The 13,682-nt window shown below is 33.1% G+C and overlaps 1 protein-coding gene across 4 annotated transcripts in view; it reads left to right on the top strand.

Moving 5' to 3' along the window:
- Positions 1-11,913, top strand: part of MEMO1 (mediator of cell motility 1) — a 114,158-nt gene extending 102,245 nt beyond the window's left edge. For all 4 annotated transcript variants that reach the window (XM_025260846.2, XM_044925795.1, XM_025260847.2 and 1 more), the window contains 2 exons: positions 9,754-9,858; positions 11,240-11,913. In XM_025260846.2, the coding sequence (XP_025116631.1) occupies positions 9,754-9,858; positions 11,240-11,371 (237 nt within the window). In that variant the 3' untranslated portion in view covers positions 11,372-11,913. The remainder of the gene's footprint in view (positions 1-9,753; positions 9,859-11,239) is intronic.
- Positions 11,914-13,682: the final 1,769 nt, after the last annotated feature.

Raw genomic sequence — 13,682 nt, 5'->3', positions numbered from 1 at the left:
GGAGATTTTATCATATTTAAATTTATCATGTTACTTTAAATCCGATTATGGCCTAATACTTTTGCCTTTGAAATTTTGTTTGAATTTTAATTCACTGACTTTTTTTTTTGCCTTATTATATTGTCATGTTGGTCAATTAATTCTTTTCTGGCTACTATTCTAATCTTGCTATTCTGAGGTTTAGTTCTCAGTTGCCTCAGAAAACTTTTCTGGTTCTATGTCATTTATTTTCTTCATAAAGCAAATGGTTATTGAGTGTTTACTGTATTCTAATACTATATGAAGTATTGAAGATACTAAAAAGAGAAAGCATGATCTCTGATTTACAATCGATCTTACAGTCTCATCATCCAGTAGACTTAGAAAAGAAGCCATTACAATATAGAGATGTAAGATGTTTAGGAGGCATTTTGGACACGCCGGTCTCCATACCGTTCCCCAGTGATGCCATATATGTGCCCTAGCTTAGAGCTTGTGCCCTTTGCACTGGACTGTCTCACTTACTTTATGACTGCTCGGTTTCCACCCTTCCAGTGAGGCCTACTGGCACATCTTACACTCCGCCCTTTCAGCATCCACCGTCCACCTTACTTTTCCTCTAAGAAACTAAATATTTCACTTATTTTTTATGTAAGGATATATGTTTTCTTTATGAATGTATCCAAAGTGCTTAGACTAGCTGTTGAAACGTAGGTAGGGGCCCAGCAAATATTTTTAAAATGATTGAGTTGGTGAATATAATCTTTCTGTGTACATAATTAAACAAATACCCTAATTGTAATCTGAGAAAGAAATAAAAGGAAAGTAATTTATACTAAATTAATATATATTTGATAATGTTACATGCCCAGGTACCAGCTGTATTCAAGGAGACAGTGGAGTAGTTAGATACTTACAGAGTATCATTAATTCAACAGCTACACACAAACATCTATTGAAAGATGTTTATATTTGTAACTTACATTACCAAGTTACATGGGTGAGTGAATAATTCACCAATTCTAAAATGGTGAATAATTCATAGGAAAACTGTAAATTAAAGTATAGTTTTCCCTCACTTAATATGATAGTTTGTTTTTGGGAAATCTATATTAAAATCATGCAAAACATCTTTGTGTTTGTATGTAAAATGGTGTTAAGACTGTAGATAATTATAAGCAGGTTTTTCTCATATATGGACATGAAAGTGAAGTTGCTCAGTCGTCTTTGTGACCCCATGGACTGTAGCCTACCAGGCTCCTCCCTCCATGGGATTCTCCAGGCTGTGAAAGTGTTAAGGGATAAGAACAGTTCCTGTGTGTGGGACTGTCCTGTATTGCAGGACAGTCAGCATCCCTGGTTGCCACCCACTAAATCCCCCAGTAGTATCTTCTGGTTATTGGCACAACCCAGAAATATGCCCTGGGTTGGGAAGATATCCTAAAATAAGAAATGGCAACCCACTCCAGTCCTCTTGCCTGGAGAATTCCATGGACAGAGGAGCCTGGCGGGCTATAGGATTGCAAAGAGTTGGACATGATGGAGCATTTGAGCATCTAGAAATATGCCCACAATTTTCCACTAAGCCTCTGTGGTGAACAGTTATTTTAAGACCTTTCTATGATGTGCTCAATCATGTCTGACTCTTTGCAACCCTATGGACTGTAGCCTTCTAGGTTTCTCTGTCCATGATATTTTTCCAGGCAAGAATACTGGAGTGGGTTGCCATTTCCTCCTCAAGGGGATCTTCCCTTCCAGGGAAGATCTTCCCGACCCAGGGATCGAACCTGCATTGGCGGACGGATTCCTTAACTACTGAGCGATCTGGGAATCTACCATTCTAAGACCTTTTGTTGTTCAGTCACTCAGTGTAAAACCTTACCCTGTTCTGTTTTTCTTCTTAGCACTTTTTACTGTGTGACTTAATATTTGTTATTTGTTGGTGAAAACCTCCTCTATTAGATTGTAAGCTTCATGAGATCAAGATCTTTATTTTGTATTAGGCTGTTTTTGGTACTCAGTGTGTATATCTGTCAAATCAATGGCTGAGTGGATGAGAGAGAGTGAGAAATTAGGCTAGAGAATCTAGAACAGTCTGTTTAAAGGATATCAAATAGGAAAGTGATAGAAGAAGATTGTATGTGAATAGATCATATAGCTGTACTGCAGCAAATGGATTGGACAGAGGCCGGAGGAGAAATGAATAGACTAGTTTGATAATCCAAGTGAGACATGGTAATTTGGTTGGGTTGATGATGGGGAAGAGAGGGACGGAGTGGATGTGTCCAGTATATTTTACAGACAGACTGATGATAAAACTTGGAGGAGAAGGAAGTGTCAAGGGTAATTCCTTCCAGAAAATACAGCAAATTAGTGAATACAACAGAAAAGAGGCAGACTCACAGATATAGGGAACAAACCAGTGGTTACCAGTGGGAGGAGGTGAGGGGCAACATAGGTCGGGGAGTGGGAGGTATAAACTATAGGGTGTAAGATAGGCTTATAAGGATGTATTGTACAACATGGGGGGTAGAGTTAGTATTTTGTAATAATTGTATATGGAATGTAATTTATAAAAAAAATCTTTTAAAAATTAAAAAAAAAAGATGTTTCTTAATTATCTGGCTTATGCTGCTGGTTATGTCTTTGTTCTGTTCACTTAGGTCATAATCACAAGATGATAAGACTAGTTTTTTTACAAGGTAGGGTGATCATAAATTCAAATATTAGGGATATGTTATATTTGCTCTTACAAATAGCAAGGCATCCAAGTGGAGATATCAGGCAAGTAAGCATTTGGATTTTCTTTTCACCAATTATTTTTGAGTGCATTTAAAGTTCTAGGCACTGGTGAAAATAAGGCAACAAATAAGCTCACTTGATCTCACAGAAATTTTATTCTATCTGGAGGAGACACACATATATATATATATATATATTTTTTAAAGAGGGCAATGGCACCCCACTCCAGTATTCTTGCCTGGAAAATCCCATGGACAGAGGAGCCTGGTGGGCTGCAGTCCATGGGGTCGCAAAGAGTTGGACACGACTGAGCGACTTCACTTTCTCTTTTCACTTTCATGCATTGGAGAAGGAAATGGCAGCCCACTCCAGTGTTCTTGCCTGGAGAATCCCAGGGACAGGGGAGCCTGGTGGGCTGCCATCTGTGGGGTCGCACAGAGTCGGACACGACTGAAGTGACTTAGCAGCAGCAGCAGCAGCAAGGATATAGTATATAAGTTAGTTTCCAAAAGTGATGTGTGCTATGCAGAAAATATTAACAGGGTTTTGAAAAAGTGTGTAATTCTAGGCTGCTTTAGATTGAATGCTTGGAAAAAGACTTCCTGAGGAAGAACATTAAATTGAGGTATAAATGATAAGAAGGAACAAACTCAGTAGCTAAGTGGGAAGAAAACATTCTAGACAAAACTGCCTTATGATGGGAAGAGGCTAGTGTGTTAGAAGAAAGGGAAAAAGATCAGGGTTATAGGAGTATAGGAGATAGGGATAAGAATGATACAGCTCAGGTAAGAGAGGTGGGCCAGGAATCAGATAATGTAGGGCTTTAACTTCCAGGATAGAAAATTTATGTGAATACAGTGGGAAGTGAAATGATGGAATAATAAAATAATTATTTTAAAGGTTGCTTTGTTGGTTGTATAGAGAATGGATTCTGCAAAAGGATCAGGAGTAGTAACAGTGGGCATTGGCAGGAGTTTTGGGGGGAGATGCTAGTAATTTGAACCCGGGTGGTATTAGTGAAGATGGAAAGAAGTTCATAGATTTGAGTTCTTGTATTGCACAGGGCTTTGCTAATGGATTAACTGTATTGGTTTGGAGCTCAGAGAAGAGATCTGGAGTAAGTTTGGGAGTTCTCAACATGTAGTTGTTAATCAAAGCCAAGGCAGAGATGGGATTGTCTACTGTAGTAATTCCCAACCCCATCTTTACAACTGAAATCACTTGTGGAACTTTCTCAAAATAGACTTGCCCATACCTGCCCCTGGGGATACCCTTTTAATAATATGGAGAGAGTCCAAACAACTGTATTCCAAAACCAGCTTTGAAGGTGAGTTGGAGCTAGCCTATTATGGACCCTGATCTGTTGAAAAAGAACAGAATTTCCTATTCATTTTCTTACCCTTTGTTTTCTACTCAGCTATGTAATTTGTGGACTTTAATCAGAGAACATTTAATTTTGCAAATGTAAGAATTCATCAATCAGTGAGTTGATGCTTTTAGCACAAGGGAAATGTTTCCCCAAAACATTGGTTTACCTGGTGCTCTGAAGTTACTGAACATAATAGCATCATTTGGAATTTTCTAGAATAGAGGACATATTTAAGTAATATTATTTGTTGTTCTATGTGTATATTGTATATTACAAACATCTATACTTAACATTTCTTTTAGCCTGCCTTCTAACTTTGTTGACTTTTAGGTTATATTAAAAGGACTAGCTTTGTTTATCTTTCTTGATGTGTATGATCAGTTGGATAACTAGACCCTGGTTTCTTACTTTGAGGGAGAGCAAGAAGAGTCACATTTACCCATTGGCATGATTCTTGTAACTTCTGAAATTTTTTGCCTCTTCTGCTCACTTCTTAGGCTTTGAAACTTTTACAAATTTTGGTTCAGCAGAGCCAATAAGCTTTAGGTTGAATTCCAAATCTACCGTACTTTATATATGAAATATTATTGGAGGTCAGCTTTAAAATTTTTATTTAAATAGCCTGGAATATAATTTCGGAATAAATATTGAATATTTGCTTCATTTTAATATACTTGAATTTAATAGTTGATATAACATTTGACTTGAACTTGATTTTTTTGGTCCATTTATTGAAACACTTATGTAATATATGTCTATATAATTTTCAAAGGGCTCTTAAGTGTTTTGTTTTGTTTTTTTTTTTTTATTAGCATGCTGTTAATTCAAGTTATAAATCCATTCTGGGAGTTAGAATAAATGGATTAAAATAACAAGAATGGTTAGCTCTATACATATACTCATGTATATATGATTTTATACATGTAAGTATATCTATACACTCACTATTACGCCAGCTCTTATGCAGTGTGTTTTCTTAATTGATTATGTGACCAAATGGTGAATATCCTACTGTATATTCCTTTTTATGAATATCATTTTATGTTGTAAAGTTTCTTTCATTTAAGAATTAATATCATAATTTCTATATATCAATCTTTTGAGAGGAGAATATAGTAGGATACTTCTATACAAGTATTGCAAAAATGTTAGCAATTCTGAATTGTAATTATACCTTTGGAAAGTTTGATAGAGTGAAAAGATTATTTTTAAGTATAAAATTATAAAATTTTAGATTTTATTTTGAAACTTATGTTAAGTTTTGGTGCCTTTTTTGTTATCAGAAGAGTCTTTTTAAACATAGTTAATAAAATGTTAGAAAATGAAGTTTTTAGGCTCCAAAATCAAAAGAAAAATTGCTGATTTTTGACGGGAGGAATTTTATGTCTAGCATTTAGATATCTTGAAAATTAATTATGTGAAGAAAACACATAAGGAAAGAAAAATATATAGGAAAACAAGCTGAATCTTTGAAATGTTGTAGTTCAGAGGAAAAAAGTAACTAGTTGTAAGAGATGTAGATTCTGAAAGCCTTACATATTACTGACTACTGGCCATGTTTTTTGGTAATTAGTATGTTGCAATTTCAGTTTGTATAGTGACCAAAGTAGAGCACATTTTAAGATATTGATTTCTGTGAACCTTTTAGATAACATACTTGAAACAGCAGCCACATTTATACATATTTTATATATATTTGATTGTAGGTTATTTTTCTGTACTGCTTTTGATGTAAACCAGTGTTTCCTTATGACTAGTGGCATTTATGATTTGGCAGAGAGAATCTGAAAATGTCATTGTAGTCATCTTTTTAGCTTCTTTTCCTTCCAGATTTATAATAGTCACTTTATTTACTTTGAACTTTAGCTTCTTTTCTTCCTGTTAGTCTTGTGAAGGTGAAATCGTTCATATTTATCTCCTCACACTTCTTTCTCTTGAACTTAGCCGGGTCGTTTCTTTAGTAGTTGCTACTAGTTTTACAGTATCTTCCTTAAGGTGGCTATTTATTAGTACATTTGTTCTTACCACTGCTGTGTTTAGAGTGGTTTTTTCCCCCATAAAATTTCTTTCATTATAAGATTTTATCTTGGTACCTCTTAAAGAAACTAGAATATTTCCTTTCCCTACCTTGTCTTCCTAAATGTGTACCCATCTCTCCAACATAAATGTGTATCCTTATTTTAAAAAATAAGGCCACAGTCTTAATGATATGATAATATAGTTTTAGTTATGTGTTAATAATTGAAAGATATGGTTCAGTTCTTATTTCTCAAAGACTTCTAAAAATGTTTTGCTACTCTTTTTGGTGTTTGTTTCTTTAGAGGGAGATTATTTCTAGGTAATAGTATTTAAAATTAAATGAAATTTACGTAATATATTATATATAGGTAGACTTTTAAAACGGAGAAGGCGATGGCACCCCACTCTAGTACTCTTGCCTGGAAAGTCCCATGGACGGAGGAGCCTGGTAGGCTGCAGTCCATGGGGTCACTAGAGTCGGACACGACTGAGCGACTTCACTTTCACTTTTCACTTTCATGCATTGGAGAAGGAGATGGCAACCCACTCCAGTGTTCTCACCTGGAGAATCCCAGGGACCGGGAAGCCTGATGGGCTGCCGTCTATGGGGTCGCACAGAGTCGGACACGACTGAAGCGACTTAGCAGCAGCAGCAGCAGACTTTTAAAAAGGGAAGACCTTTGTTATCTTATTAGAGTTCTGAATTTGCAGCTCTGCTAGGTGAACTGCCTGTTCAGTTTAGGATGACCAGGTAGGATTTGACATTACAAACTTTCACTTATTACTTGGAGAGTCAGCACAATGATAGATTCCCTTTGCTCTTCTTCCCTTCAAGGTAGGAAGTTAGCTTTCAGTCTGAGGATTTCTTGTCAAAGCTGCTAAATTCCTCAGAAACCCATATGGTCATTGTGATGGATAGGCAGTTGGATATAATGTCTTGTATTTTAGAGCTGAATGGGTGGTGACCCACTTCATTGCTTCCTATTAGATTAAGTTCATTAAGTTCTTAATCACATTAGATTAAGTTCAAATTCTCAATATACCAGGCCCTACCAAGCTTTCTATCACCTGGACATTAGATTTACTGATCATCTCTTCCAGTATTTTAAGAAATAGAAGAGTTCTTTAGGCATATTTGGGAAGCACTTTTATTTTTCATCTTTTTGGAATTTGGGCAGTAGCATCAAACTGGCATTTTTTATCTTCTTTGAATTTTGGTCATAGTAGTTTCAGAATTGTTAGAATCAAAACATAAATATATACAAAAGCTTATTTGTCACTGTTCTGTGTTAATTAATGGGTGTTCCATTTTCAGTTTTACTAATCGTTTTTATTGTTTTTGCATACTTTATGAATTTTCTAGTTGGTGAGGTTTACTCATGAGAAATGCCTCAATTTTTCTCTCTATCCCTTATTTGTAAAAAGGCATACCTTTTAACTGTTGTATTTGTCAGAGAATTGAGTATAATAAAATCGATTCTTGCCCTGGTAGGTACATAATGCACTTCAGGAAATTAAAATTTTAAATTTAATCTCTTAACTTCCATTACCTCAATTTTTTGCTTTCTGTATTGTAATTTAACTATTGTATCTTCATTTTGAACACTTTATTTAGTAGAGTCTTCTTTACATTTATAATTTTATATTTTCTGTGTGAAATTTCTTGGCCACTTACTTTGAATTTTTTGTCTTCTACAAATGTGATCATTAGTTTTCTCTTTGAGTTATTCATGTTAATATATATAAATGTGATACATTTATTCGCAGTGTGCTTTTGAGATTTTAATACTAAGGTACATATTGTACCTTTAATGTTACATAATGTATTACAAAGTGGATTTGATTTAGGGTAAGCTGTCCTAGACTTCATCCAGGAGCTTTGAAAATTCTTTTATAAGATGTATAGCATTTGTAGCTATGTGCGAGTATTAAAGATTTATTGATATTTCTCTTGCTATTCTGTATGAAGTAGAGTAAGTAAATGAGAAGGAGCCTAGGATTAGAAATTTAGAGACAAGCTTTTAACCTTTTTAATGTATAGTTTCTTCATCTTTAGGGAGTTAGACCTTGATTATTCATATTTATGGAAGAGATTTATAACTCCATCTCTGTATTATTATTTGCTGTAGAAACATATTGAGTGATTTTCTATGTACCAACATCATAATACTAATCATTTATCTTAGGTTTAACTTTTAAATTAGTTCATATTTCTCTCTAGGAGAATGTTGACCTGGAAGCCACCTAGTTGACAGGAGAAAACCAACTTAGCATTAAACACTGGTTTTGGATAAATTTGAGAGTGGCTAATTGATGTGCAAGAAGTTAGAAGTTGACTACACACACATAGGCTTATCTTTCAGATATATTTGTAGAAAAATATGATAATGTTTATGAAAAACTTGGATATTCTGAAGAAAGATTCTTTATAAAATTAACTTTTGATTTAAATGTTGCCACTGCAGTATTTGTACTATGTCACTTGCTAACTGCTGTCGTTTTCCAGATGAGTGTTCATTTGATTACTGTAGATGCTTTTACATTGTGCTTGTTAAAATGTTAAAATACAATTAAAAAACACACAAATTATGTTTTTTAAAAAAAGACACAATTATGTCACTTGATTCATTAGTTAAACCACAATTTACATTTCTCTCAGAGGATATTAATCCACTTCATTGAACATAAGTATAAAGTATTTTACCTGGGTAAGAAAATAAGGTGACGTAGTTAGTGAATGGATGAGTTTAGAATCATTGGTTTATTTGCTTGATTCAGATGAGTTAAAGTTGCTCTATATCGATGTATTATGAACACATTTGAAGGCATCTGCAGAGTACAGAATTAATTGTGTAAACAAATGTCCAAATCAGAGATCGTTTCAATAGTAGTCTAAAAAATTTTGACTCTCAGTTAAAATTTTGAAAACAAAACATTCTAGTTTAAGAGAGAGAGAACTTTTATTTTTTCAGCTTGTTTGTAAAGACCTATTTTGCTTAAGCTTATATCAGTCTGTTATGAGCTTTAAATTGATTAAAAATATATTAACTATTTTCTTAGTTTGTGGTGTCATTTATCACATACCTAAATAATTACTGATAATTAAAATGCCTTACACACTGTTGATATTTAAGTATATGTAATGGAAGTAGTAAAATTATAATCAGCTCTTGATTATGTCAGTGGTATGAGTAATATAATGGACATGAGAAAAATAACCATATATCAAATCTAATTTTAGATTTTGTATAAAAATGTTCATAACAGGTTTACTTGTATAAATCGTGTGTGTACACACACACATATGAAAAATGTAAAATCCTGAAATGTTTGAGGATTTGTGAGCTGAGTGACAACTGGGGAACGTGGTGTAGAAACATCCCAGGAGGTTAGAGAAAACTAAACTGGGGATTAAATGTTTTTGTTAATAAAATGTGTGTATTGTTGAGAGTTGACTATAATGAGATTACCTTGGATGAATGAGTGAAGTATCAACTTCACTAAGTAATGTGTTTTCTTCATTGAAAAATTATGATCATTAGGTTTAAGTAGCTGTTTTTAAATGTAATTAAATTTAATTAGGAAATAATAGGTTGTCCTATTTTCTTTTTCTTTCATTCTTTTTTTTTTCTTTTTTTTTTTAGGGTATGAGTATTATAGAACAATTAGATCCTGTATCTTTTAGCAATTACTTGAAGAAATACCATAATACTATATGTGGAAGACATCCCATTGGGGTGTTATTAAATGTGAGTATCCTTAGGAAGCCTTGTTGTTGTTTTTTTGTTTTTTTTTTTTTTTAAGAAAACATTTATTATGTTTTGGAATATCTTAATTGATACCATCTGTGACAGCTTGTTAGCTTTAGTTTTAGGTATATGTAGTAAATTTTCTTTCTAGTACCTTTAAGATAATCTAAATTTTATTGTTTTGGTAATTTAAGGTTATTTATCACTGTATGACTGGCCAAGACTTTCTTTTAAATACAGAGAGTTTTTTAGAGTTGAAACCCATTTTTTCCTCTTGACTCTTAGCCAGTTCCAGTATGCTCTTTACAAATATAAACCAAAATAAGCTTTCAAGAGATATGGTCTTACTAATTTGGGGGTTTTACTTAGTGTTCTTGACTCCATAAAAAATAAGTGGAAGATTCTGTGCCTGAGTTTTAGATATTGATAATTTAATAAAGCAAGGCAAATGGTATGTTTTTCTTCTTATAACAAAGACAATAGTATTTCATTTAAAGACTGGTAAAGAGGCAGAAGTTTTTGATTAACTGGACTTTCTAAAGAGATAATATTAATTTTTTCCCTAATAAAACTGAAATTGGAAGAAAATGTGAGACTCAAAAAGAAGAAAATGTGTACTCAGGAATGGGAAGAGGAAGGAATAATGGGCTCATTGTTTGGAGAGGCAGAGAAATCATGGAATTGGTAATGTAGTCTAGAATAGTCTAGGGTAGGAACCTAAAGGTCTAGCATTACTGTGCTGTAATTTGAAAGATAGTACATTGTGGATTTTTAGGAAAGGTCTCCTCTTAAGCAGTATTGACTGTAAGAGTCTGTTAAGGGCTTAAATTGATCTCTGAAATTTAAACAAGACTAATCTATACTAATTTACTAAAGTTTGGATTGGATCAAATAAAACTTCACTAAGTAAAATTTTAGTAAAGTAAATGATGAACCAATTTACAGTTAGATTAAATTCCTGGTATACCTCTTAGATTTGGTACTTAATTTATATATGTTTAAAATTTAATCAATGTCAGAGAAAGAAAACACTCCCAACATTTCAAGACAGAAGTGGCCAAGGTTTGGTTTTGCGAATAGAGAGAAAGATAACTATGCTTTAAAAATTTTTTATTTTTTAAGTGGCTTTATTAAATACAGGGAAAGATAGAGTGGAAGATGACTGATATTTATCAAGCTAGATTAGGATTTGTTCTTTGAGAGAATGAAATAAAGAATTCTTTTTCCTATTTAATGTGAGGTGATGAGAAATCCAAGAAACGTAGAGTGGGAGGGATCTAGGCTTTGTTTGTGAAGTGAACAAAGTTAAGCTACCAGTGCGTTCAGAGAGTGCTCACTTTTTTTGTGATGTCTGTCATAACCAGTTTTTTTCTTTTCCTAGGCTATCACAGAGCTGCAGAAGAATGGAATGAATATGAGCTTTTCCTTTTTGAATTATGCCCAGTCCAGCCAGTGTAGAAACTGGCAAGACAGTTCAGTGAGTTATGCAGCTGGAGCACTCACGGTTCACTGAAGCTCTGAATCCTCAGGAATGCCATCTGCACATACTCATACTCTGTCCAGGGTCCCAGCCTAACCCTTACCAAGATACTGGTCCTGGTTTGGGGGGGATTCTGAAACCTCAGACTAATAGAACTTTCTTCTCTTCTTTTCTAGTAGGTGTAGTCCTTCCTTAATTTCAACTCATTAAAAAAAATGCTTTATAGTTTAGAGCAGTGGAAGGAACGCTGGCATCAAAATATTTTGATCAAAAAAAAACAGGCAATGTAAAGGCACAGTTGTGGCAGTCAGTTTTTTGAAAGTAACTTGTAAAGCATTTACCATATCCTAATTTGCACTCTTTGCAGACTTGTGCACATATACTCTGCTTTCAGAATAGTTTTGCAAATTGTACACAAACAAACAAAAAGGGTGGAAGCTTTTTAATAAAGAAGTTGCATTTATAAATGATCTGTATTAGAATATAAAATTCTCCAGTTATAGTCAATTACTACCCATATTGTACAACAGATACCTTCTATTTTAGTTGCTAATAAAGGGCTACACAACTCAAAATAGTCTGATTTAAACTTATTGCTCTGTGGTACATATGAAAATTGTTTTTTATTAGTTCCATTTCAGAATTTTTATGTTAAAAGTGGTAAACTTTAGTTCTTATGTAAAAGTATGTTAGGATGTATTTTTATATTTTACATATTTATGTGATTTTTTTTATCACAGATAATAGAGTCATATTTTAAAGTTAGTTTTTAAAATTACATACAGTTTGCCTTTTTATGTGTGACATCACTTTGTGTCATGACTATATTATAATACAATATAATTTCAAGATTGGTAAAGAACACAGATGTAGTTCTGTAATTCTCAGATAGTGTTTGATAGGCAGTAGTCTGCAAATGAGGAAACAGTGAAGAATGTTCTTAGTGTTTCTCAAATCATTGCAGACCATACACTGCTGCTGTGCTTTTTTAGTGCTCCAAGCAATTTGACTGTCTTACTTGAATTTTTAGCAAGAAGTCATTAACAATAACAACAGAAAACCACTGGATTTTCTTATAGTTCTGCGATGTTTTTTGTCATGATTTTTGGTGCGGCTCTTCCAACTAAAATAATGGTATGGTGTTGTATTTCTTTAGCCTAGATCAATCCTAGTCACTTTGGCAAAAAAAAAAAATGTAACTCAATTAGTTAATTATTGGCCATGATGTCTGTACTAGATTATACCTATTTTAATATAACACTGGGTATTTATATCACATTGGAGAGCATTTATATCTTCAATGTTATGCCAGAATAGCACAATTTTTAGATGCCTTGCACCAATTTTATTTAAAGATTTGCATTTCTTACTAAATACCAATTTTCTATACTCAAGAACTGAGATGAAATACTGTAATCTTTTGGATTCAAAATTACCCACCTATACATGTATGGAAATTATATTCTTACATGTTATTGATTTATTTCCCATCATTCAGATATACTTTTGAGTATTGTAAATATTTATTCCTTATTTATTATATATACCATAAAAATTACAAAATTGACTACAGAGTAAATTTTTAATGTTTTCTGGATATAAGACTAATACATGATTATTACAGAAAATTTAGAAAATATTGATAAGTATAAAGAAGAGAAAAAAATTATCTTCAATCTCACTATCCAGAGATAACACTGTTAATATTTTTTGTATTTCCTTTCAATCTTTGTCTATGCTATTTATATGTATGGGTGTGTATATGTGTTTGTGTGTGTGCATAATTACAGAATTGAGATTTTGCTGACCATATAGTTGTATACCCTGCTTTTTATAATTTACCATAAGTACTTCCCCATGTCTTTGAAAATGTGATTTTAAAAAATGGCTGCCTATTATTCTGTTGTATGAATATAACATAATTGAACCAGTTCTCTCTTTGGATATTAAGTTGTTTCTAATATTTCACAATTATAAATAGTGGGATGGACATCTTTGTATGTGAAATTTGAATTCTATATTAGACTAGTTCTATTTAGGTGAGAACTTTCAAAGCTCTTTAAAATATGACCAAGTTACCCTTCAGAAAGATTGTACCAAATTAGCAATTTATAAGTACTCATCATACTGCCCCCTATTTCACTATTACTATTTTTTCTAATCATTGACAATTTGTTAAGCAAATAGTTGGTTGTTCTTTTGCTCTTTCTATTAGGAGTGGCTTTATAATGAATTATTTTTTTCCCTTCTGTAATTTTATAGTTGATTGATTAATAAAAACACACAAGAGGGTTTTTAGGTTGAGTGGGCTATAGCCCTCTGAATATGTTTACTGTACATTTAA

Source organism: Bubalus bubalis, chromosome 12, assembly GCF_019923935.1.
Source record: "Bubalus bubalis isolate 160015118507 breed Murrah chromosome 12, NDDB_SH_1, whole genome shotgun sequence".
NCBI lineage: Eukaryota > Metazoa > Chordata > Mammalia > Artiodactyla > Bovidae > Bubalus > Bubalus bubalis.
The sequence above is the reverse complement of the archived record's forward strand: the minus strand, read 5'-3'. Positions and strand labels throughout refer to the sequence as shown.